The sequence below is a fragment of the Lytechinus variegatus genome, chromosome 15 (assembly GCF_018143015.1).
Source record: "Lytechinus variegatus isolate NC3 chromosome 15, Lvar_3.0, whole genome shotgun sequence".
Lineage (NCBI taxonomy): Eukaryota > Metazoa > Echinodermata > Echinoidea > Temnopleuroida > Toxopneustidae > Lytechinus > Lytechinus variegatus.
In genome coordinates, this window is record NC_054754.1 from 17593300 (window position 1) to 17620144 (window position 26845).

Consider the following 26845-nt stretch of genomic DNA (forward strand, 5'->3'; position numbering starts at 1 on the left):
CACTGGTTTTGCGGTTTTTCATGTAAGACATTTTTCGTAGTTTTTCCGGAACTTTTTAAGAGCTAATTTTAACATTGTAAAACATCATTTATGCATTTTCTTAGTAAACGCTACAATATCGAGAAGCTATTGTGTTGAAAAATTTCATTCCGGACATTTTGTGGAAATTTCCAGATTTTTTTTATTTGGTTATTTTCACTAAATATAACATATAACAGATTTTCAGATACCTTCTGTGAAATAAAAAAAATACAATTTACTTAAATAAATATTTTCTTGAAATTTTGCGGGAAAATTGCCTGTATTTGAATCTTTCACCTAACTTTTTTTTGTAAAGTCATCAAGAAAGAATTTCCAAGTTAATGCTTAAGTCATACACAATTAATAAATCGATATTGAAAATTCTTGACGGAAAATATAATGTGAAATGTTTAGGAATTTCAGAAATTTTGCAAACATTCCCCCCCCCCAAAAAAAAAATCTACTTAATTCTTTCATCAGATACATCACTAGTGAGTTTTGAAGTGAATGCTGTGAAATTGTAGCATTGCAAAATTTCTCATTAAAAATAATTCAAATTTACCAGACGTTTTGAACATTGTGAAAATTCTTGTTTGAAAGCTTAAAGAAAAATTGTTGACAGAATAAACAATTTTTAAAAAGATTTTCCATACAGAACATGAAACTGTAGATTAAAAATTTGCTGCTCTGAAATAGAAGGCTCCTTTCATAGCGCAATTTTGAAAAGCCAATTTCGGTAAATCGTATCAAATTTTTGAGGAGTTTTAAGGCATTTTACGTGCTCCAAACTTCATGTCGTATTTACCGTATTGCATTATCATTGTAATCATGACGGTTGTTATCACCACATTAATAATCACATTTAGCAATGGTAAAAATTTATTCCTAGAATGTCTATGATCAAGATTATGAATCATATCTAAAAAATCATTTCATACAACATCAGCCGACACTGAATGAAAAATCATGACAGACCACCTAATTCGTCCTAATGACGAATTAAAATCTAGTTATCTTTGAAATGATACCATGCTTGCTATGATCATGGCATTATGAAAAGAGCAGGATTTAAAAGTGTTGGATGAGGTCTGAATTGAAAAGCTGCAAAGCGAGTAAAAAGAAGTTTGGAAATCTGAGTTTGGCCATTTAATTTCTCCCAACTTCCAATTTTAACACAATTCATGAGTGTTAAATGATTTGATTAAGTGAACATGTGCCACGATTGACTATTGGAATAGTAACAAAGCATTACCAGCAGCTTACCCCTCATCTTTCTTTTTCTTCTAAGTTAATGAAACTTGGACATGACTCGGCCGAGGATCGAACCCACGACCTCCCGTTCATGAGGCGGACGCTCTACCGCTGAGCCACCGTGTTCGGTTAAAGATAATAAGAAACGCCTCTGAGAATAAATTCATGTCTCAAATAATTATAATGTAAAGCAAAATAACAAATTCCGGCTATTGATGCTGCCCCAATTGCTGCTCACAATTATTATTTAGTACATATGCCGATTTTTTTTCGCCGCTAAGAATGACATTTTCTTAACACAAATATATTTTCTTTTATTTGTTAAATTGTAAGTATTTAGCTGATTCTAATATTTTACTTATTGCTACATCATACTAATAAGTGGTTCTTTTGTTTTCAAATAGAATATGTTAAATCAATTTACAATTCAAATGACCGTCTCTGATCCATGTTGTTCAGTTGATTTTATTTCCTTCATTTTCATTTAACTTGGGCATTTATTCATCATTGGAAAGAAAGAAAGAAAGAAGAAAAGAAACCAAGCAAGCAAGAAAGAAAGAAATAAAGAAAGAAAGAAAGAAAGAAAGAAAAAAAAAGAAAGAAAGAAAGAAAGAAAGGAAGAAAGAAAGAAAGAAAGAAGGAAGGAAAAAAGAAGAAAGAAATAAAGAAAAAAAGAAAGAGAGAGAGAGAGAAAGAAAGAAAGGAAGGAAAGAAGAAAGAAAGAAAGAAAGAAAGAAAGGAAGAAAGAAAAAGAAAGGAATAAAGAAAAAAAGAAAGAGAGAGAGAGAAAGAAAGAAAGAAAGAAAGAAAGGAAGAAAGAAAGAAAAAAGAAGTTCGGATGTAATTTGATTTATGATTAGGGAACTGGTACGTGATGATAAAACCAGGCAGGGCAAAATTGATAAAACTTAACCCGTGATACATACATTTCAGAAGATTGTGTTTTTAACTCTTTAATATTTTTTTAATTCCTATGTCAATCAATTAAAACATTCATTAGTGTTCACTAAAGATAAACTTTATTTTTTGTCAGGGGCGGGGGTGGGTGCTGTTTTATTCTATAAAGTATTCTTTTGGCCTTCTTATCTTGAATATCGTTTTTTAATTATTATGATGGAATCGGTCAGATATTACAACAAATATAATTCGTCGTTATCAGACAAGAGGGAGCCCAAACCATATGGTGAACTTATTGTAGCGATAAAGAGACCTTTGGATATGCACTTTAGCCCGTCAGAGATTTTTTTTCAAAGGGCAGGAGGTTCGATTTGAAAAAAAAAGTCAAATTTCCATCTTTCTCTCTAAAAATAAAATGCCTTAAAATCTACTTTTCAAGCCTGAGGGGGGGGGGGGGGAGACTTAAAAACACTCAGACCCTCTTCTAGTACTTCATTAATATAGGATAAGAATGGGTTGCATCGGTGTGACTGTCAAACGATGCTGACACCCCGAGGCCCCCCCCCCCCGAAAATCAGCTTTTTGCAAAGTATTCGATATAATGTCATAAAACATTTATATAAATGATTTAATCTAAACTTTTAATCTGAGTTTGCTAATGTTTGGAGGTAATGAGTCGATATTCTGGGCTCCAAATTTTAAACAGACATCATCTATACATACTTATAGTCTAAATCGATCAATGTAAATGATCAGATATATATCTCGCTCTTCATTAGAGAGAGAATATGGTATCGTGGGAAATTTATAAAAAAATGCATGTTTTGATATAATGAACATAATATGTTTATTCGATTATCGAATAAATTCTATTGGGAGAGAATACAAGTTTTAGTATGTAAACAAATATTGACTATGAACCAGTTCACTGCCCTTCAGAAGGAGGTCATGTTCACGTGTACTTCTGTTGGGGGAAGTCGGTCAAAACGCGCACCCGGAAGGATTGTATCACATTAAAGCGTGCGCGGTAATTTTACACATCCGAAATGCGCTAATGCGCGATCAGCGCGGATGAAATCGAGTCATTCACTTTTTAATTTCCGTCCGGGAAAGACATTTTTTATGATCACGGTGGTACTACGGTACCTTTTACTCGGATTTATTCGGAAACACGATCCCCATGGCCATGCACGGAGATATCTCAGATAGAACTATTTACGGTACTTTATCGCGATCTGGATCTATACACGGAAAACTAAATCCAACCCTAGCCGGACTCTAACCTAATACCATCGGAACATATTCCACTGGCACTGATGATACCGTACATCTGAAAACTGTTAGTGTTAAGATGGTTAAATTTAGGGTAGGCCTAGATTCTAGGCCTATACGGTACTCTTCGCTTCGGCCTAGTCCTTTAATTCGGACAGATCTACGGAACCAATTTACTTATATAGGCTACCTCGGCCGGCCTCGGAGACATCTCACACGTGAATTCACTAAAACTCAATTTTAGTCGCATGTACCGGTACTGTAGGCCAGCTACACTGCAGATTGATAAGCTAACTCTTCGACCACATTACGGTACGGTACTGGCTCCTCAATTTCGACGGTCGACTCTAAAGTATGATTATCGCGGCAGACATCAAAACTTGACTGGTTCAATGAAATAATCAATGCCTCAAGATGGGAAAACATAAAGGATCAACCAGCAGAGGAGGCAGGGGGAAAGGAGCCAAAGGTTCAAGGAGACGCCCACGTCCACGGAGTCTATGCGGTCAGAGTACCGGTACGGGTACCGGTACGACTACGAGCAACGAGAGCCACAACGGAGAGCCCGGCAAGCCAGCAGCCGACCAGACCGGGGGTGATCGAGCCTTCGCTAGGCGATGGACCAGAGATAGAGCTCTCAACAAGCAACCACCTCCCACCCACGTTAACCCACGACGAGCCACCAGTCATCCGGTGAGTTAACCAGCCTTGGGCCTGTAATCCAGGCCTCTGGCTCTGGTGAACTTGTGTCACTCATTCTCATTAGTAGGCCTATTGTGCCTAAAACTAGTAGAAATAGAATGAGGGTTAACTTCGACGGAAACTCAGGGGGTGAATTGTCTTGGGAATACAGCTGACAATATAACGCTAGGCCTAGATTAACATTTCGCTCATTTTGCAGTGATAATTCAACCAGGGCTTGCCTTTAGTCCCAGACCCAGGGAAAATGCAAGTGCTAGCGATTAGGGCCTATTTTAATGTCACGCCATAGCACATGTAGATGTGGACCTAGCCTGCAGTTAATTTTAATCACTTGGCTGTGGATCAAGGTCTAGGCCTAGGGGTCTAAATTTTGAAATTGCTACCAATTCAGATAAATTCATACAGAATGGATTGATACATAGGCCTATTAATTGGGTACAAACGTCGTTTAAACTGAAGAAATTAGTGGTATTACCACTGCCGCATAGGTGAAAATATAAATAAATATCGAGCCCGGGCCTAACGTTAGCCTGGCCTGGACCTGGTCTTACTCAGGACTACAACGTAGTGCCCGGCTTGGCCAATAACACTGAATCATTGTAATTCCGAAGCCGGTTGTTTAGATTTTTGGGGTAGTCTAGACTCTACGTCAGAAGTAGGCTAGATTAGATCTGGATAAATTAAAGATCTAATAATGCCTAAATTATATTAAATTTTCATAATTTTGGCCAGATTTGATACGTATAGGGTTAGAATATCTATCTAGGACCAGAATTAGGCCTAATTCTAAGACGCCGTTTTTGCAGTTGGAGAAATGCCCGAACTTTTTCAAATTAAATTGAATGGGAAAAGTCAATTCTTCGTCAGATCCAGTCTACTGCCAGTTCTGTGCGCAGCCTACAGCTACATTGTAGGCCTACAGCTACATGTAGGCCTACATCTTTAATATCAACTTCACAATGGAAGTTAGGCTAGAGCCTAGGCCTAGTTCTATTTCTGAGTAGATGTAGCCATAGACTAGACTTGTCTGTTTTAGGCCCTGGTTCAGCTGGCAGATAAACCATAAAGGCCGTCTATATTATGCGCAATAAATTAGCTTGAAAGATAAATGTTGACCTCTTTGATTTAATTTGGATGGTTGGTCGAGCGAGATGGTCTCGAATTTATCCCTGTCCGGCTAGCTTGAAATGTGATTGAATGGAATTCTCTCAGTCTTTCAACAAAAAATGAATAAATAATAAAAAAAAAAAAAAATATATATATATATATAATAATAATGAGAAAAAAAAAAAAAAAAAAAAAAAAAAAAAAAAAAAAAAAATAAATAAAATAAATAAATATAGAGATAGATAGAAAACATACACGGTAAATAAAGGAACAATAGACTTGGTAGTATTGATAATGGAATATAAAAATAAATATCCCAAGGTCTACACCTTGAAGCATCAATAATGGTACGGTTCATACGCCTTGAAAGGAGGTTGGTATTTGGAATTAGGTTTGTATGGAATGGATGTCGATGTTTGGGACTGCTTTTGAGTTTTAAATCTCGAGAAAACACAGTAACGGTCAATTTACCATGCACTCACCAATGCGAACTAGCATGGAACTCCTACCTCAATCTGGATAGTATTATTACCAATAGTGTGCAATATTGTTGCTCTCTTTTGGAAGGGGCAAGTTCAAGGGGTTCGGCAAGCAGCGATTGTTTTTTATATAGCGCTTTGTCAATCTTCAACACAATAAAATCTTACAATTTATGGTTGAAGAATAATAGTACAGGAGCCTAGATTGCCCGTGAGTAGTTGGAACTGAGATGATATCGACTATATCATGAATGGCAACAATTGTAATAATAATTTTGCTAGTAATGTTAATAGCGGTAAATATAAATAATGATGAAACAATAATTCCGGAAGGGGTCAAGTGGAAATTAATGGATATAGATAGGCGGGCATGGGCTTGTATTTGGATGTGGCTGAGCCCTGTTAAAAGCTTCGGTCATAATTTCCATGTGTTGCGTTTTTTAATACAATACATGCAAATGAAGTAAGCCATTTAGTTCAAGTGTACATGTAGGTGAACGGGTGAACCTGGAAATGAAGTCGTAAATGTCTTATGTGATAAAATGGGTGGTATTTACCCAACTGTAGTAGTTTGGATAATTGGTTTTCGGGGGAGGATGGCAGTGCATTCTTGTAATTCAGATGATGTTACGCAGATACACATCCATGGTTTATATCAAAAGAAAGCCACGGATTACTTACTCAGCACGTTTCATAAATGTACAGGTGGCTGCTTTTTGGAATTGATCAGTGAGGGGAATATGGGTGACCAGTGGTCTTCTGCTGATTTTGCAAGAGCTTAAAGGGATTGGTTAACATTGGTTTGACTTTTAAAAAAATTTTGAGCTAGAAGGTCACACTTGTCATCTGCGTCTGTGATATGTTACAAAAATGAAGCCAAGAAAAAATTGCGTTCGAAAATAATTATTTAGTTTTTCAAAAATTGAAATATAAAGTGACCGGAAATACCATCTTAATTTCATCCCATACACTTATGTGTACTATTCAAGCATCTATAAGACGCCTAATTACAAAATCGGGGTTTGCCTTGTAGTTTTAGCTTTTCATTCTCAATAATGGTTGTTTTCAGGGTTTATTAGTTGTGATACATGCACTTGTACGCATAATTCATCTTGGTTTGAGAAATTTTTAAATCGGCAGCCCGCAAAGTTAAACAATACCTTTAATATTGGCGGGATGTAAAAAAATAAATAAATAAATGGAAAAAAAAGGAACTTAACAAAAAATAAAAGAAAGGCGTCTGCAATTTGGCTTATTTCTGTAGTTTTAGAGGTTATAAACAGTGTATGAATATTGTTGATTATGATACTCTTCTGCTACAACTATTAGTTAAAATAAATTGATTAACAAGCCAAAATAAATGAAAAAAAAATAATAATAATAAAGGCTGAAAAAAAAAAAAAATATTCATAAACTTGATAACTGGAAAACAGAGATAAAAAGTCGGGAGCTACGTGCATGAGAAGAGCAAGTAAATCTTAATTGGCCTTAAGTTTAAATAGGCATGCTTCTGCCGAAAGTTCTTCATGTCAATGGAATGTGTATAGTTTACATGCAACACCAAATTAACAGAATTAGGGTATTTACACGCACAATACAACTCCGGCTTAAAGGTAATTAGGTGACTTTAACATGATCCATGACAAATCAACCTGAAAAGGAATTATGGGTATTTTACATGTCCCAACGCAAGTCCAAAGTAAAAAGAAGTATGGGTAATTACAGGTGCCAATTTAACTTCAACTTAAAGATAAATCAGAGTAGTTGCCGTCAATATGAGTTTATATCGCCAGAGATCTGGTACATTTAAATGAATCGAATCTTGTGGAAACATGAAACCTAAGCCGGTTATCAGTTACCATGGGCAACGCCAATACAGGCAAATAAAGGAAAAGACTAGACAAATCCGTGGAATGTATGCTTACATGTACTTTGATTATTCATCAGAACTCACAATTTCTTGCAGAATCCACTGGCATAAATAATGCTCATATGAACAGATGTTGGGGTCATTTTTCAGGTTCAGTAAACTCACTACCACAATTGATAGTTATTTTCGAATATCATTAAGGGTATTTACATGCCGTGTCCCAATGCAACTCCAGCTTAGATGTAATTATATATAATTACATTTACCATATTATATCCATACATCTGGATACCAATAAATTTTCTCATACTGACATGCATGTACGGCATAGGCTACCATAAAGAATATATACTCGGAAAGATTTCTGGTTTCTCCATGCAGGGCTCGAAGAATCTGGCTGTTTGGCGACAGCTTACAATGAGGGCTCGGGAGAGGGCCGTCACCACGGGGAACCACAACCTTGGGGGCTGATTAAAGGCTACGAGGTGTACTAGTTGGTGGAGCCGTGGGGGTACTACGCTTCCCAACTGCCCGAGTGACCTCCAAGGGGGACTGAGATACAGCCCCATACCAACCTTAATAATCATTCACGTGGGATCCAATGGATTCAATGATTGGGCAGCTATATAGTGCCAAAGAAAGTAGACAAGCTGGAGATAACGCACTGAATTCAACCAGAGCTCTACGGCCGTGGTGCGACATATGTTTCTCAAGCATCTTGCCACGCCTTACTATTATGCACAAGAAAGAACTATCACCTCACAGGCAGCTAGTGACAATGTCAGGAAATCTGTGAACGAGTATATATGCCAAGAGAAGGATTCGGTGCATGCACAATGCGTCATTTATCAACCACATCTTACACTATCATGAACACCGGTACTACAACAGAGGTGGCATCCAACGGTCAGACGAAGGAAGTGACATCCTGATTAGTGATTTCAATAGGGCAGGTTAATTTGCCCTCACTGGACAAGACTTGAATGAATAAGAGAGCTCTAAGAGTCCCAGGATTGGCGAGTGCGATTCCTTTAATTGATCTGGGAATAGCGAAGGAAAGACACTGGACGTGCAGGGAAGTGTTGTTTAATTACACAACCCATGATATGGCACTCATACTATTATAATGGTTTTTCTCATGCTTATATTGGTTCGTTATCTTTTTAACCAAACGGTACCTTCGGCTCATACCGAAGAGAAATACAAGAGAAACATTAAGATTTAATGAACGAATGAGTAACACCGACAAATAAATTCAATAGATCATTAGCACGAAGTGCTCAAAGGTTAAGCAACTGGCATTAAGACAAGCTGATAGTTTTGAATTTAGTTTGGTTATACCTTACAATGCAATCACATCTGTCATATTGGCGTGGGTGCATGGACACTCGCACCTGATTGGACATGGGTAATAGTGAAAATAAACTTGGGAGTTAATTAATGAACAGAGAACCTCTTTCTGCCAAATGGCAAGATATACAGAAACAGTGCCTATCCAATGGTTCTTTTCTTGGTACGAAAGTTGCTCGGGTCAGTGCTTAATGGTAACTACTTTGGTGCAAATGAACAAATCAAAGAATTGGCAAAAAAAAAAAAAAAAAAAAAAAAAAAAAATTATGGGTGTTGTTTGGGGGCATTTGTTGTGGGGGTGTTTTTTAGTACTTGGCAATTTCATTATCATTTCTCGAAGCATGCAGGGGATGGAATGACCAAGAGCTCTGTGAGCCAATGGCGGGGAAAGGCCAAGATTATCGGATATTTCGTAGGGGGATCCCCGTCCCAGGCAACTGGGACACTGGGTGGAGCCACCATCCTCCCAGCTGGTCACGTGACTCGTGACCCGGTTCCCCCTATGTGGTTAATTCTTAGCCTTACTCTCTCCTTCCTCTGCAGGCATTGACATTTATTGATATTACTGCGATACACATGTTTGTGAAGTATTGGTGTATTAATTAATGTTTGATATTACTGTGATACACAAGTATGTGAAATATTTGGGTAACAATTCCCGAACGGAAATTAAAAGTTGAGAATATGGCAATATCTGGTATATCGTGTAGTATTTCTTCTCACAATATGTTTATTCGATTATCGAATAAATTCTATTGGGAGAGAATACAAGTTTTAGTATGTAAACAAATATTGACTATGAACCAGTTCACTGCCCTTCAGAAGGAGGTCAAGTTCACGTGTACTTCTGTTGGGGGAAGTCGGTCAAAACGCGCACCCGGAAGGATTGTATCACATTAAAGCGTGCGCGGTAATTTTACACATCCGAAATGCGCTAATGCGCGATCAGCGCGGATGAAATCGAGTCATTCACTTTTTAATTTCCGTCCGGGAAAGACATTTTCCCACCTCCCACCCCTCATTCCTCATGTATTGATGTTCCTTAAGGTGCATTTACGGATTCCGTCGATATATCTAATCAGTGGATTTTCTTTTTAGCCAAGGGTTGAAAAAAGAAAGAGAAAAAAAAATAATATATATATATCTTATCAGTATAACATGCGAGACGGGCACGAATGGGTAGCATTAATGAAATAATTAGCATTCACTGTGCTAGGAATGGTAAAATATGATTACTATGACACATAACACATGTAATTGGTAGAAAACCTGGACTATTGGCCAACAGATGGTTGGTACAAAGCTATTACCTCATGGTTATACTCTAGAGGAAGTTTGGACTTTCAGTTGTCAATGGGGTGGCTAAATGAGTTTGCATGTCTTGTTGCTTAGTAAGATTCATTTATGTATCTTCATAGGCTGATTTTACGGTTTTGTAAAGAAATGGATGGCTGGTTGGGGTTGTAGCAGGAGTAACTCCTTGGTTGTATACACATATTTTGGTTGGCTGGTTGGGGTTGTTTATTATTTGGCTGGATGGTTGGGGTTGTTATCAACAAGACTTTAGGCCAACAGATGGTTGGTACAAAGCTATTACCTCGTGGTTATACTCTTAGGGAAATTTGGACTTTCAGTTGTCCATGGGGTGGCTAAATTAGTTTGCAGGTCTTGTTGCTTAGTAAGATTCATTTATGTATCTTCATAGGTTGATTTATGGTTTGGTAAAGATCTGGATGGCTGGTTGGGGTTGTACACATATTATTTTGGTTGGCTGGTTGGAGTTGTTAAGTATTTGGCTAGATGGCTGGGGTTGTTATTAACAAGATATTGGCCAACAGATGGTTGGTGCAAAGCTATTACCTCATGGTTATACTCGAGAGGAAGTTTTGGACTTTCAGTTGTCAATGGGGTGGCTAAATGAGTTTGCATGTCTTGTTGCTTAGTAAGATTCATTTATGTATCTTCATAGGCTGATTTTATGGTTTGTAAAGAAATGGATGGCTGGTTGGGGTTGTACCAAGGAGTAACTCCTTGGTTGTATACACATATTTTGGTTGGCTGGTTGGGGTTGTTAAATATTTGGCTGGATGGTTGGGGTTGTTATCAACAAGACTTTAGGCCAACAGATGGTTGGTACAAAGCTATTACCTCGTGCTACTCTAGAGGAAGTTTGGACTTTCAGTTGTCCATGGAGTAGCTAAATGAGTTTGCATGTCTTGTTGCTTAGTAAGATTCATTTATGTATCTTCATAGGCTGATATATGGTTTTGTAAAGAAATGGATGGCTGGTTGGGGTTGTTAAATATTTGGCTGGATGGTTGGGGTTGTTATTAACAGGACGTTGTAACCTGTAAACGACATGCATCTTGGGTGTTTTTTAGTACTTGGCAATTTCATTATCATTTCTCGAAGCATGCAGGGGATGGAATGACCAAGAGCTCTGTGAGCCAATGGCGGGGAAAGGCCAAGATTATCGGATATTTCGTAGGGGGATCCCCGTCCCAGGCAACTGGGACACTGGGTGGAGCCACCATCCTCCCAGCTGGTCACGTGACTCGTGACCCGGTTCCCCCTATGTGGTTAATTCTTAGCCTTACTCTCTCCTTCCTCTGCAGGCATTGACATTTATTGATATTACTGCGATACACATGTTTGTGAAGTATTGGTGTATTAATTAATGTTTGATATTACTGTGATACACAAGTATGTGAAATATTTGGGTAACAATTCCCGAACGGAAATTAAAAGTTGAGAATATGGCAATATCTGGTATATCGTGTAGTATTTCTTCTCACAATACTATCTGTTCCTTTTCAGTTATCTAAATATTCATTAATTACAACACGAACAGTAGCTTCATCAACAATGCTGACTTGCCTCCTTGTATTCATTGGTGATAGATGTCAGCTGATAGTCGTTAACAATAAATTTTGATTGCAATAAATTCATCAGCATTTTATTGTTTCTTTAGCAACAACGTTCAACTATCTTGATTTACAGATCGTGGATGAAAAATTAGGATTATTTTCAACAAATGAAGCAGTGTTGATATAGCAATGCTTGACTATCTCGTGACGTCATTGGCACTCCATATCTACGGCGATAGAACAGTTGTTGGGGCCTATATGCTTCTATCCCACCCCGATATTGATAAAAAACAACAACTAATGAGTTGTGCCGCTAGCGCGCGTCATCAGTATTAGTGAGAGCAGTGATATGAATAAATGTGATTAAACATAATTTAATTCATCAGGCGCTGGGCTACATGGGGAAAGGCAACCTCTAACCTGTGACTTCTGTGAATTTTTCAAGTAGTGAACTTTTACAGTGAACTCTATATTGCCTCTATTATTAATTTTGATTGAAAAAAGAAGATGACATCACCTTTAGGTCACCTCGCGCCCCCTATCAAAATATTTTGAAACCGCCCTCTACATAATTATCAACCACGTGATCATATCTGAAGTCTGTTCACAATAAACATTAAACAAAAAAGTAAATGATTGTAATTGACATTCAGCATTCAATAAAAGCTTAACAACTCCCTATGAATTTTCGGATAAACTTCTCACCCTCTCCCTTTCCAGAATATCTAGCCCTCCCCCCCAAAAAAAACCAACAACCTAGGAAATAGATGCCCAAGTAACCACTTTAAATTATACCGTTATATACGGTCACAATATATCATTATGGGTATGGATATGGTTAAGTATTGATTATTGAATATATTGTAGGATAAGATAAGATTTATTGACTCTATCGCCCCCCTCTCGGGGTATGAGAGTACAAACATAAAAACATATTTACAAAAGATATACAAGCATAATAGATGTGAACATAATAGTATATGAAAATATTCAGCCTATATAGAATACAGAGTAAATACAACATGTAATGTACATGAATGATATAACACAGAGCATTAAGAATTTAATATGGATTGTATAGATTAAATAAACAAAAACTAGTATCATACTTAAGCTATTTTTTTTTGTATAGTTTTATTTCATTTTTTTCTTCGAGTTTGTATTTGTTTGTATTTAAAACGTTTTACAAGACTAGCCTGTCTGGCCGTTTGATTATCCTACCGCTACGGGTACGTACAATTACATGTATACACAACAAAAAAAGTAAGTCCCCCTTAAACAAACATCAATAATTTCCAAACCAATTCGAGTTTTTAATATATCTTTACATGAGCGTGTAGGTAATTTTATAAGCTACCCTCTGAGTAAATGTTATGGACGTATTTTACGTCATGCTTCAGTGAGCACCGTGAGAAGGCAAAAATGTCACTTTTCAAAAGTCACAAGCAAAATATCATGACTTTGATTCCATTTTATTGGAACTAATTCCACATTCTCATCATGAAAAATAGTCAGAAGGCTTATAAAAGGTACTTTCTAAAAGACAATACAACTTTTTTGGCTAAATTTCACGGTTGAATAAACACCAGTCCGAATTTGCTATAATTGGATATTTTACAGGTTTCTATCAATAAAAATGATTGAATATGATGACAGTTATTTTTGGGAAGAGTTTCTTCAACAGTATTCATCGTTTCACGGTTCAATGAACATTGAACAAAAAATACGATTTTCAAATATCATAGGCAAGTATTGTTTCATTTTGGTAACTGAAAATGATTTTTTCTGAACTTTTTCGTTGTGTTCATGATCAATCAACATGCTTCAATGATTTAAAGGCTTTAAATTAAACATTCACGCTTGAATGAACATGTGGAATGTGATTAGCTATTTTTTACGTTATTGGAAAAAATGCAATTTGTAACTATGGATATCTGTCACAAACCTCCTTGCATAGTTCATTTGATTTAATTTTTGTGAAAATCCCGATGTTTAATGCATCAGTGAGCACACAATACTCAAAAATTATGCAAATGAGAAGAAAGTTCAAGGCCTTGGCCCCACTCTGTGCCGCATCGAATGGTTATTTTGGTGTGCGCACCTTTTGGATAGTGTTACTCTGAAGCCATGTGCGAAGTTTCATGAAATAACTGTTGGCAGAAGTAACAAAAACCGTCCATGAAACAAACCCTCATTTCAAAATTTTGACTTCCTTTCTCATAGACTTGTGTACATAATGGGTGCATATGTTTACGAACAAGTAACCCCTTATTCAATATGGTGGAACTTTTTTGAAGGCTGTCTTTAGCAATGTCTTTTGGCAGTAATGTTTATCAACCTATGGGCGAAATTCTGTGCAAAAATGAAATCGATTCGTTTATTTATGGATGAGTGAGCACGCATCAAAGTGGGAAAATTGGTATTTTCAATGTCACAGACGCATTTTAAAGGATAATAAAGTGATTATTGGGGCAAATTCGGTTTCAAATGTGACTTTAATTGCTGTTGTTTTTATCATCCATCATTTCTATCACCACATACTTTCCGAATTTTAAACATTTTCATGGTTGAGCGAGCACAATCGAAAACTTAGGAATTAATATTCTTTATACTGCATAAATGTATTCTTTTCCTAACAATTTCTCAGGATCAGTTGAATGTATGGACAAATCAGTGGTAGATCCAGAATTTTAAAATAGGGGAAGGGGCCTATAATCGGGGAAGCCACCAACATTTTCAAAATTTTAACATGATTTAACAAGTTGTAGAGGATACTACCATAAACCCCTATGATGATACGTCACAATTCAGGGGCCGCTGAACGGTTTTCAAAGTGGGGGGGGGGGAGACTGGGCCAAAAGTGAGGGGGCCGGGGCTGATCATGCAAAAAAATAAAAATCGTGTGGTCATTTTTACATTTTTGTACATGCTTTTGGAAAAAAGTTGGGGCTGAAGCCCACCCCCCCCCCCCCGCTTCCGCAGCCCTGCAATACATTGTGTTCACTCAACCATGAACATACGATATCAAAATCTGGTCTGAAGTGGTTGAATGATGGATAGTAAAACAGCATAACACAATAAAATTCACCTGAAAACAACTTTTGCCCAACTTTGTATTTGAACAAACTGAAAAACGACTCTTGTGACTTTTAAAAATGGTCATTTTTAATTCAATCTTTAATTACTCATGCATGACTCAACCGATCGATGTCATTTTTCCTCGGGGTTTGCTTAATGAGTGCTGAAAACCACCTATGAAATATCATATCTCAAACTAATTCGGTTCAAAAGTTACAGCAATTTGATTTAGGGGGGACTTACTTTTTTTGTTGTGTATATATTGGTATTACTTTTGTTACTAGGCACATCGTCCTCAATACTTGACTTGGGAGACTGGTTGAATTGCAACATGATAGTTCTGGCAAATTTTGCTATTTTTTTAAGCTGGCAAGTATCAGCAGAATTAAATAACTTAGATATTTTAAGTGCACTTGACCTGATGTTATTGATATGTCTTGGTATATACAAGTTTCTCTCCTTCTGGAAGAAAGGACATTCAAAAAGGTAATGAAATTCATCACCCGAGTTTGAAGATAAACAAGTGGACAATTTGTATCTTTCAATAAACTTAAATCATACCTACGATTATTTACAGGTAGTGCATGTGACCGACAACGAAATTTGCTCAGAGTAACAATATCTTTCTTGCTTAATACTAAAAAGTATGTTTCCATACGAGGATCATTTTTAAACATCCTATAATTCGTACAAATACGGTTAGACCAGGTTGATGATTTCCAATCTTGTTGACACATGTCAGAAAGACGTGTTTTCAGAACATTGAGAATCCATTGACTGCTATGTCCATAACCCTGATGCAACCAAATGTTACCTAACCCTGCATTTTGAAAAATATCTTTGATACATTTTAGCCAGAGTGATGTGAAGGATGATTCATTGACAGTGTGCATGTGATTAAGCAGGTTATATAAAATATTTGAATACTTCTGTTGTTTTCCCTTAATTATTCTTAACCAATATCCAACCATTCTACATTTGACTTGGTTCAATATCGGTCCACGTCCTGTTTCACGGTACACCATGCAGTCTGGTGTACATCTATTTACATGTAGCATTGTCCTCAAGAATTTCCTATGGAAAATTTCAATCTGCTTTATGCACTCAAACCCCCACACTTCACAACCATACAGTAATACCGGCAATACCATATGATCAAATAAGTGGCACTGTGTATCTACTGAAAGTTGTAATCTTTTTGCTTTTACCAGCATACAATATAAAGCCTTTCTGGCCTGTGTCACTTGCTTTGATATTGCTTTCTTAAAACTACCATTATAATTGAATCGAATTCCAAGGTATACAAAATCATCTACAACATCAATCACATCACCACTTAGAGTGAAACTAGGTACATTTCTAACTTTTCCTTTAGAGAAAATAACAATCTTGGTTTTGCTTGTATTGACAGTCAACTGCCAAGTATTACAATAATTTTCTACTCCGTCTAATGCTTTTTGCAATTCTTCTGGACTTTCTGCTAAAATTATGGTATCATCAGCATACAATAGACAGTGAAGTTTAACAAAGGTTTCTACATCTTCATCATCTAGGTAGCCACGTATGTCATTTACCAAAGAGCTAAGACCACCGTAGAATCTGCTAAGATGTTCTTGAAAATCATTCAAGTATATTGCAAATAACAAGGGGGAAAGGTTTTCCCCTTGGCGAACGCTAATGTTACATGTAAAAAATTCAGAATATTTACCATTTACAGTAACACAAGACTTTGCATATTTGTAAATGTTGTTGATAATAGTAAATATTTTGCCATTAACGCCTAACTTCAACAGTTTAAGCCATAAACTTGTTCTATCAATTAGATCAAAAGCTTTTTATAATCGATAAAAGCACAGTATAGACGTTTCTTTTTTTTTAACATAAAAATCAATTATAGACTTCAAAGCAAACATATGGTCAGTCGTTGAATAGCCTGAACGAAAACCAACCTGCTCTTCCCCAATTATTTGTTCAGCATCGAGGAACTGCGTAATCCTTTGATTCAAAATAGATGTAAATAGCTTACCTAAACAGCTTAACAGTGTGATGATTCCCTATAATTATCTGGGTTGGTATCTTGCCCCTTGTTTTTATAGATGGGGACAATTATTCCAATACACCATTCTGTGGGGACATAGCCACTATTCAAAACAACATTGAAAAATTTCACCCAAAAAAATCCTGAACCTTGGGGGAGGTTTGTTTCGATTTATTGATTTTAGTGGGATAATGTAGTTTTTGGAGGATTCAAGCACATGAATAATGTTCATGCCATCCTCACAGTGGTGGAATCGATAATGAAAAGAAAGAGTTCCCACCGACGGGAAAGAAAATATTGGAATAGTATTCGAAATTGGGGAAATGCAAATGTTTAGTGCGAGAAGAGGGCCTGGGAAAGAAGGGGGCAGAGATGGAGAGGAAGAAGGAGAGAGAGAGAGTTAAAGGGGTGGGGAGAAAACGGAGGCTAGGAGAGAGGAGAAAAAGTGAAAGATGCAGGATAAGAGTGAAGGAGGGAGAGAAATATGAATAATTAATTCGTTCATAATTACTTTTTTAATTCATAAGTGACACATCGATTTGGTACTTTGGTTCCTGTTTCCTTTTAAAACAAGTCGCCATTTCGGGATGGAATCCACTTGAGCACTGTTGCATGCAATCAGTGGCATATCAATTCGGAAGAGGACATGGTCATTTTCGAATCAATTTCGAAATAGAAGCGAACGAGCGCGAAAATGAAATCGAAATCTATTTTGTGACACAATTTGAATTGATGTCAAGAATGTAATTTTAATATTTAACGTTTCCCCTAATTGTCTTCCTTCCCTTTTCTTTCTTTCTTTCTTTCTTGAACCAATTTCTTTGTGGCTTCCCCCAGGGGGCCAGTAAAATGTATCGGTGTACACATGCGTTACCCCCCACGATTTTTCTCTGTATGCAAAATAAGCCCATAAACAAGTTTTGTCTATCTGCTAACAATATGCCTAGGTAGAAAAACTTTATTCATGAGTATTACATCACGTACCCCGTGTCGTTAGGGTTAAAAAATCACAAAGGAATACAATGTACATGTAGAAACGAGGAGGAAACACACCCTAAACACGTTCGGCTATTCTTTAAAAAAAGCTTTGGAAAAACATACCCTGAATACGTTTGACCCCGCGATTGACCATTGACCAGTCTTTAAAACCACTTTTTTTGGAAATCGGTGTTTTTTATAGGTACCTCAATATCCAGTCTTATAAACCCCTCAGAAAAAGTTTGGAAATCTGAGTTTGGCCTTTAATTTCTCCCAGGTCCCAGTTTTACACAATGCATATTTGACATCATTCAAAAGATCCTTTAATTATCTTTAAAATAATACCATGCTTGCTATGATCATAGCATCATGAAAAGAGCAGGATTTAAAAGTGTTGGACGAGGTCTGAATTGAAAAGCTGCAAAACGAGTAAAAACAAGTTAGGAAATCTGAGTTTGGCCATTATGAGTGTTAAATGATTTGATTAAGTGAACATGTGCCACGATTGACTATCCATAGTTAAATCAATATTTCCAAGTTTTAAAATTCGTTCCATTGGTTTAAAATGATTGGATCAGATTCCCCATTACATCATTATGTTTATGAACATATTTTCAAATATTAAAGAATGGTATCAAAACACCGCGGGCGTAAAATTTGGGTAAGTAGAAGCATCTCATGTATGATGTAGATCCAATATAGTGAAAAAAAAGAAAAGAATGATATAATTTTTGTAAACTTCATCAAACTATTTTTAATCAATAATTAACGAAAAATGAACGGGGCGAGAAATTATTAATTAATGTGTACATGATATCAGATGACATTTTTAAAGAATGAGACCCATAAAATTGAGCATTATTTTTTTGGAATTACCAGTATTTTTTGTTCTGTTTGATCTTAAATTTCATAGGGGCACATAATGAGTTCTTTGAGGGCACGTAATCTTGCAAGCATTCTGTTGATATGTATAAAGGAGTAATATCTTGTATTCAATATGAGATTTTACAGGAAGCCAATTTAACATGTTTAATTTTTGTAGTATGGGTGTTATGTGTTCTCTGTGATTCGTTCTTATCATTAGTCTCGCTGCCGAATTTTGGATCATTTGAAGTTTTTTAATTTGATTATCAGGAGGACCGTACAATAAGCTAGTACAGAAATCAATGCGCGACATTACAAGAGCATGAACCAATTTCTTTGTGGCTTCTCCCCAGGGGGCCAGTCAAATGTATCGGTGTACACATGCGTGATCCCCCACGAACTTTTCTCTGTGTGCAAAATATACCCCTAAGAAAGTTTTGTCTACTTGCTAACAATAAGTTTAAGTAGAAAAAAAACTTTATTCATGAGTGTGCTTGCCCCGATGATCGACAATACAAATAACGGCGATAAATGACTAATCACGACACGTTCTGAAGTACTGGTTTAGCTAAAGACTTTATTCTGTAAAAGCTTCTTCTCAATCCGTAAATCCATCTCTATGCTTTAGCCAATGCCGTAAGAACTACAAGTAAACAAAATAAATAAACAAAATAAGTATATGAAAACAAAGGTAACAAACAACTAAACTAACAAATGATACAGATGATATATACATAAGATGAACTAAATCCTGTTTAAAATCACGAAAACTATCATTTGAAATGAACAATTAATGTCTAGTATTGATTACAAAGAAAAATCTTGTTAATTATATTCAAAGCGGACATATACTATATAGCCAATTAATAACTACGTGACTTACAATAGTTCAATGATGAGAAACAACATATAGCCATTTACACTATGCAACTAATATATTACAGCACAAGATTATATTTAAATCGAATTAAATTGCTACAATGTAATGCGTTCATTACTATATACCCAGAACTACCCAGTGAAAGGACAAAATAAATAAAGATTAATGTGAAAGGAACCACATTCCAAAATGGACAGTGGTCGGTGGACCCCACAAACAGCTAGATAACAGTTCCCCAAAATGAACTGCCCCTAGGTGTGTACACATTCTAGACCCTATTTACAGATTTATATTTACAGTATTACGGAATACATTATAACATCTCAATATCTTTCTTCTGTACTTATCATTTCCAGTATGAAGTTTAAAGTATTTAAGACATAACAGATCAATAAAAAGATCATTCTTACAAAAAGGAAACATGAAATAGACAAAGATATGCAGTATAATGATAATAATATGACTTTCAATATGCTTAGCACTGTGCCAGTTGGCATCAAAGGCAGACAGATCTCTGAGTTTAATTGAATTCTGCGGAACTGTTTCCTATCATTTGCTCCATCAAAGCAACATTTAAGGAAACATAGCTTTAACCAATTCATTACTGCAATGGCACTGCTCTCCCGTATTGACACGCAAGCATGCTGCTTGGCATCTTATCTGCAGTAACAATATATAGATTATACCACCCTCCATCCCATTCCCTCTCACTATATACCTTGGAGGACTTCCTCCAAACAAACAAAGTAGTGTTGGTCTCACAGGCCTAATTCATTCCCCATAGACTCATGTGTTAAATTGGCACTTTAAAAAATTCATTAAAAATAAGGATGAAATTCGGGGGTCGAATGTTTACTACCAGTGGATAGGATTTATATCTGGCAATCCATATCTGAACAGAAAAGGGTCCCTCGACCGGCTCATTTTAAAAATAAATTGGCGTGTTTGAAGACACCGTCGGGGGGAGCAGATTCATCAACTCAAACAGCAAAATAGCCCTAATCCTTCCGCCAGTCAAAATATAGTCCAAAATTGGTGATATTTCTTCCCAATTAGGGAAAAGGAAGTTCAGTAATTACCAAAAATAGAATCAGTGTTAGATGGACAATCATATGCATACACTTTGTCAATCAGCCATATCAAAATAAAAAAATAGCAATGGGTTGGCTCGAATGAATATCTATGGCCTACCACTAGTAATTAGGCCCGTGAGACCTGTTTGGATTATTATGGGATGCCAAATGAGTTCAGTTGAGTATGATGTGCTGTTATTATGAGTATCATTACATCACTGCCGTGTCGTTAGGGTTAAAATATCACAAAGTACAATGTACATGTATAGAAACGAGGAGGAAACATGCCCTAAACACGTTTGGCTATTCTTAAAAAAAGCTGTGGAAAACATACCCTAAATACGTTTGACCCCGCTATTGACCATTGACCAGTCTTTAAAACCACTTTTTTTGACAATCGGTGTTTTTGATAGCCTTAATATCCAGTCTTGTAAGCCCCTCAGAAAAGGTTTGGAAATCTGAGTTTAGCCATTAATTTCTCCCAAGTCCCAGTTTTACACGATGGATATTTGACATAATTCAAAAGATCTTTTAATTTTCTTTAAAATGATACCATGCTTGTTAGGATCATGCCATCAAGAAAAGAGCAGGATTTAAAATTGTTGGATGAGGTCTGAATTGAGAAAAAAACTGCAAAACGAGCAGAAATAGTCATGAAGGGTCAATACAGACCATGATTCTTTTGTCCGTGTCGGTAGGGATGAAAATCCATTCAAATCAAGCCTCTGCTGATCTTCATTTTTGATGTTTAGTTGTGGTTTATGTAGTGATGGTTCTATAGAGATAACATGGTTTGAAATACCCATGCATGTTTGTTTGCTTGTGCAGAGGTGTGATTGGTTTGATTCCATGTTAATGTTGATGTTAAGGTGCATGAAAAGAATTAAAAGAAACCGCTGAGAAACTTACTCACCCGGGCTCACTCATCACCAAGGAAAAGAGAACAGTGACTTTCAATATTGTGTCATTATGCAACTTTTGAATTTTGATCTTGCCCCACATTTCAAGGCACTGCACCTCCATGTGAACCATAATCATGTAGGGTATCATTTTGAAGAGAATTAAATGATCTATTCATTGATATTAATTACACATTGATATTTACTAAAACCGAGGAGGGATTATCGACCAATGTCAGATTTCCAAACTTTTTTTTAGGTGTTTTGTTGTACACCAAAATTTATTGCAGTATCTATACATTTAACATAAGTGCTATCAAGTTTTTTTCTCATCTATTTGTCTACTATTTCTAAATTTACTAGTGAGATGAAGCATTGCACTTTTATTACAATTAGGTTTAAGTTCATTAGCAGTTGACCAAATTAGTTGACCAAAATCATGTTGGGAAGATAATTATTTCCACGAAACACAAACACTATACAAAAACGTTTAACAATTAAGATATAGGGTTTATACTTTAGAAATCAATTCTAATACCAAACTCATCGATCCGTTACATATTTGATCATTATTATGATGCAATTGGAGCCACTTTGAGAAGTAGAAATTTTTAAGTTTTCATATTCTTTGAAAAAAGCAATCACATCCTCTAAGCTAGCAGGCTGGTTGCTGTTAAAGATTTCCATGTTTACAACTCCTGCATCGACACTTCCATAATTTCTTCGAATGATCCTGACTTTGTTGTGAACTAGCATTTCTCTTAACATGCTTATAGAACCAGCAACATGGGTATCCAATGTTTCCGCGTTTAGGAAGTAGGCAAAACATGGGGTATTGATATTATAGTACATGAATAACCGAACTAGCATGGCCCGCGGGTACCGCGTTACACGATATAACAATGCCAAATGAGAGTCAAAACCTTTTAACTGAAAAGTATTCTTTATTTCTGTTGGTTCCAAAGTATCATACTTATTAAGTACACTGAAATCATCGATTGGGGTAAGAATACCACCATGGGTTAGATAGCTAATGGCCTGCTGGAGCAATTCACTGCTGATGCCTTTCAGATAATAGTTTCCCTGTAAATCTCTTGCAACGGTACTGTCCTTACTCAGCATCCTGGTAAAGTATGAATTCTCTCCTCTCATCAAGATTTCTCTTGTCGTGTGGAATACCTTCCCATCAGGACACATCAATCCCACGGCCTCCGATCCATCAACTTGCATTGGTCGTTCAATAGACGATTTCAGTGACTCAAGTTGGAAAAAGTCTGCCTGGCGTTTAAGGGCACCATACTCTTTGAAACCCTCTGGTAGTACTAGTTCACGATATCTCATGAAGTTGAGGACATGACGGAATATTTCACCGTCTTGGTCGATGAGGATATTCCCCTGGTCGTCTCTGGCCGAAGGAATATCGCCATCCAGTAAAGCAGAAAAGAAGCTATCTGGATCGGCTAACAGTGTGGTACGGGATGTCTTGAAGATCCTTCCACCGACATTTAAACCAACATAACCATCTTGTCCTTCAGCCATGTTTGTTGCTGAGCAGCGTGTGTCTTAGCACTCTTTGAATGTCACGTTATGGCAATAACAGTATAGGCTTCCTGTAAATTAGTGTGCACCAAGTACATCACAACAAGATCACCTGAAGCACTGGCAGCACCACACAACACAACTCTATCCAGGAAAGTTTGTTTGGGGAGAGTACTTCTTCGGGGTTCTAAGTTCTACAGAGAAAACTTGTATTCGTACGAATAGTGGAATTGAACACTTCACAATGTGTGTCCTAGCTCACTACTGAGCATAGCAAAATGAAGTCAACTGCGCGGAGCTTTGGACACAATAATCGTCACAATATATTTTGAATAAAGAAATCACTGAAGCGTAAGAGATTTTTTTTTTGAAAAAAAAATTGTTGTTGAAATTCCATGGGTATTCCCAATGGGAATTCCCCTTCTGAGATCCCTGTTTCCGAGGGGAGGGGTGAAGCAGCACTGTCTAAGGAGTGGCTTCATTGTTAATTATATTTGAAATATTCCTGAAAAAATAATGCATCTATTATTCATATTTCCTACTAGTATTTCTATATTTTAACTTAAAAAATAACATTCCATGGATTGTTTGTTACTAACTTTTTTTATGGGAAGGCGGGGGGGGGGGGGCTGTAAGGTTCACCTCTAAATAGTCTAGATCCACACGTTATTGTGGTAATCATTACGATGATAACGAGCTTATGTTTTTTTTTCAAAAAGAGTTGCAATTCAACGCGCCCCCACCCCCCCCCCCCCCCAAAAAAAAAAAATCGAACCAACTTGATTTCAAGCAATGAAACACACGTAAAGGAACTTGCGCTGAGTCGATTAGCGATTAATTACTTTCAAACTCAACTCTTTCTGAAACGGTTCCCAAATGTGGTGTCGCCATACGTGTAAAACAGTACGCTCGATAAAAAAAATGTTACTGAACAGTTACAAAAAGATTTACGATCAAACGTAAGTCAAAAAATGACAAGCAACTTAATTTTCAACTATAATATTACCGCTATAAGCCCCCATTGGTGAATAAATTATTATCACTGACTGAAATCCTGGGTAGTCATTCTTAACATTGTCCTTTCTCGTTATTTTGTAATCTCTCAGAGATATGACACTGCTCTGACTCACACAAATCGGTATTCTGAATTAATTAACATTGTCTTTTCCATCATATCTTTCTTAGCTCCCGCCCATCTTTTCGGAAGCAAACCAACCAAAAAAAAAAAAAAATCACCGTTCGGCCCGAAAGAAAGCCCTTCTAACCAATCGGAAGGTCTGGTGGTACGAGAGGCGTATCCTCATTGACAGTACTGTTTTGATTGGCTGAGAAGCACTGGTTACTATATTAACTATAAACTATTTGAGAATGAGTCCTTGGTAGAGGTGACAAGCTTCATGTGATTAATAAACATGCCCCGGAATATCTTACAAATTTTATATAATTTCGGATTCCCTTGGTACTAGCAATATAAGTCTTTAAACATCTTCACAATCCCAAACCCCAAATCATTAAAAAAAAATCATTTGTAATAATGCTTTTTCCTCTGGAAAAATCCCCTTAAGAAATTCCACATCCCCTCAATTAATTCAAACTAAATATAAAATTATTTCCACTTAACTTCTTATCTCGGTTTTTCACTTTTTTATGTATTTAAATACTCTATTCTCATCCGTTACAAAAATGTCATTTTTCATTTTATTTTTGTATCACCAGGGCCCTATTGTAAATCTAAAGGGGTACCTTTTTTGCAAAATATATAAATAAACAAAGATTACTTAACATATAAATAACTAAAAACGATAAAAAGCAGTACCCATGAGATTACAATTCTTGTAACAACTTTTTGCACTTTTGACGTTACCCCAGTATTATCATGATAGATGTATTTGCGAACAATGAATGAGATAGAAATATAGTTGTTTATATAGTTGTTCGTTAGTTAGTCTGCAAACAATTAGTAAGTTATCCCTCACTTGACAAAAACGTCTATATCTTCTGTTTAGTGTCACAGACGTATGGATTGAGGAGGGTGTACTGGGGAGCAATTGATGACCAAAATTTCCACGACCATCAAAACAAAAATCAAATTGAGAAAGACAGATAAAAGGGTGAAGTATGACATTACAATATTTTTTTCATTCAAATTTCATATCTTAATTCGATTTTAATTCTTACTGAATAAAACAGTTATTCATTCGCTTCGCTCTCTCGCAACTTTTGTTTTGTTGTTGTTCTTGAAGTTATTGCAAATTTACCATGTAGTGCCCCTTCAACATTTTTGCTTATTACTCCACTGAACAGTGGTATGTATGGTTTTCCATGGGATTTGTTATAAGTGGGAAATGAAAATCATATAGCCCGACATACATGAATGTTACATACAGTCACATAGGCATATACATGAAGCTATATACGAAAATAGTCAAAATTCAAGTATGCCTGCACATTTTTTTTTTGGAAATGTCTAAGAACAACTAATAGGCCTATCTTATCCTGCTTCAAAGAATAAACTTGTAACAATCAGCATTCAACTGTATCTTTGAATAATCCCATATCTGTGTTCTGTGTCCAATGTACATCATTAGTTCTACTTCGTTTGAAGGGTAACTGACGACACTCTTTCCGTACCCTGGTATCGTATGACTCTCCCCGGTGGAGGTCCCCCCTTTGCTTCTCTCAAGAAAGAAAGACACGGCAAATACCCGTCCACATGTAGTATGAAAACTGTCAGGAGTCAGAGGCAAAAAGCACGTTTTCCCCACCAGGTCTTTGGTATTGGTGTAGACCACGCAGAACCTGCTCTCACGAAAGTAGTAAAGATCCACTGAAGGTTGAACTGTCCTCAGGGGATTTGACTGAAGGCGGTGCAAGCTTTTGATGTGTTCTTTCAGGATTTTCAGATTGAAGAAGTTAGCCTCGATTCGGAGAACTTCAAGGCTGTGCTTGACGTCGTCTAGTAGTATCCAGCCGAGTCTTAGGTATTCTAGAACGTCGCGGAATTTCTCCCCGTCCCTATCGATTAAGTAAGTCCCTGTGGCTTCTCTTTGAGTCAGGGTCTCCCCATTGAGCATAGCGGTGAAAAACGACTGCGGTTCCCTTTGTAAAGTTTCGCGAGTGGTCTGAAAGAGTTTTCCACCTACACTCAATCTGATCACTTCCGAGGGCGAGTGAACATTATCCACATCTCTAATCAGAGCTTGCAACTCTCTCTTCATAGAGTCTAGCTGGAAGAAGTCCGCCTCATGCAGCAGAAGCTCTTGCTCGTTGTATCCATCTGGTAACACTAGCTTCTGCAGTCTTAAGTAATTGAGGACATGCCGAAAGAGTTCCCCGTCACGATCAATAATGTATCGTCCTCGGTCATCTTTGGCAGACGGTACGCGACCATCAAGTAGTAAAGCGAAGAAACTGTTGGGGTCGCGGGTAAGAGTTGTTTGAGAGGTTTTATAAACTTTCCCGCCAACATTCAAACCAACGTATGATTCCATCATATACACTATTCATAGTAAGCGAGGCACCATATTGATTTGAACATTATGTAGTCAGTAAGATTATCAAGAATTTCGATGGCCTTACTTTTATTCGTATCATTAAAGAGTTGATATCTGATCATTAGAAGACTTTTCCCGCCAAAACATATAGCTTCATACATTATATTCCAATCAAGACACCAGACC

The 26845-nt window shown here is 36.7% G+C and overlaps 2 protein-coding genes across 2 annotated transcripts; one reads left to right on the plus strand and one right to left on the minus strand.

Annotated features, from left to right (window-relative positions):
* Positions 1-3012: 3012 nt before the first annotated feature.
* Positions 3013-9186, plus strand: LOC121429233. The gene is made up of 2 exons (XM_041626195.1): positions 3013-4134; positions 7981-9186. The coding sequence occupies exons 1-2, from the start codon at positions 3856-3858 to the stop codon at positions 8068-8070; spliced, it is 369 nt and encodes a 122-aa protein (XP_041482129.1). The 5' UTR covers positions 3013-3855; the 3' UTR covers positions 8071-9186.
* Positions 9187-19398: 10212 nt separating this feature from the next.
* On the minus strand, positions 19399-23165 carry LOC121429061 (BTB/POZ domain-containing protein KCTD6-like). Its single transcript, XM_041625966.1, has 2 exons — positions 22600-23165; positions 19399-19417 (listed from the first exon to the last, which is right to left on the minus strand). The coding sequence occupies exons 1-2, from the start codon at positions 23163-23165 to the stop codon at positions 19399-19401; spliced, it is 585 nt and encodes a 194-aa protein (XP_041481900.1).
* Positions 23166-26845: the final 3680 nt, after the last annotated feature.

What these genes read in the sequence shown, in the direction of transcription:
- LOC121429233 (XM_041626195.1), top strand. Translation starts at nt 3,856, where the DNA reads ATGGGAAAACATAAAGGATCAACCAGCAGAGGAGGCAGGGGGAAAGGA. An exon ending in GACGAGCCACCAGTCATCCG is followed by an intron (nt 4,135 to 7,980) that starts GTGAGTTAACCA and finishes TTCTCCATGCAG; the next exon opens with GGCTCGAAGAATCTGGCTGT.
- LOC121429061 (XM_041625966.1), bottom strand. Translation starts at nt 23,165, where the DNA reads ATGGCTGAAGGACAAGATGGTTATGTTGGTTTAAATGTCGGTGGAAGG.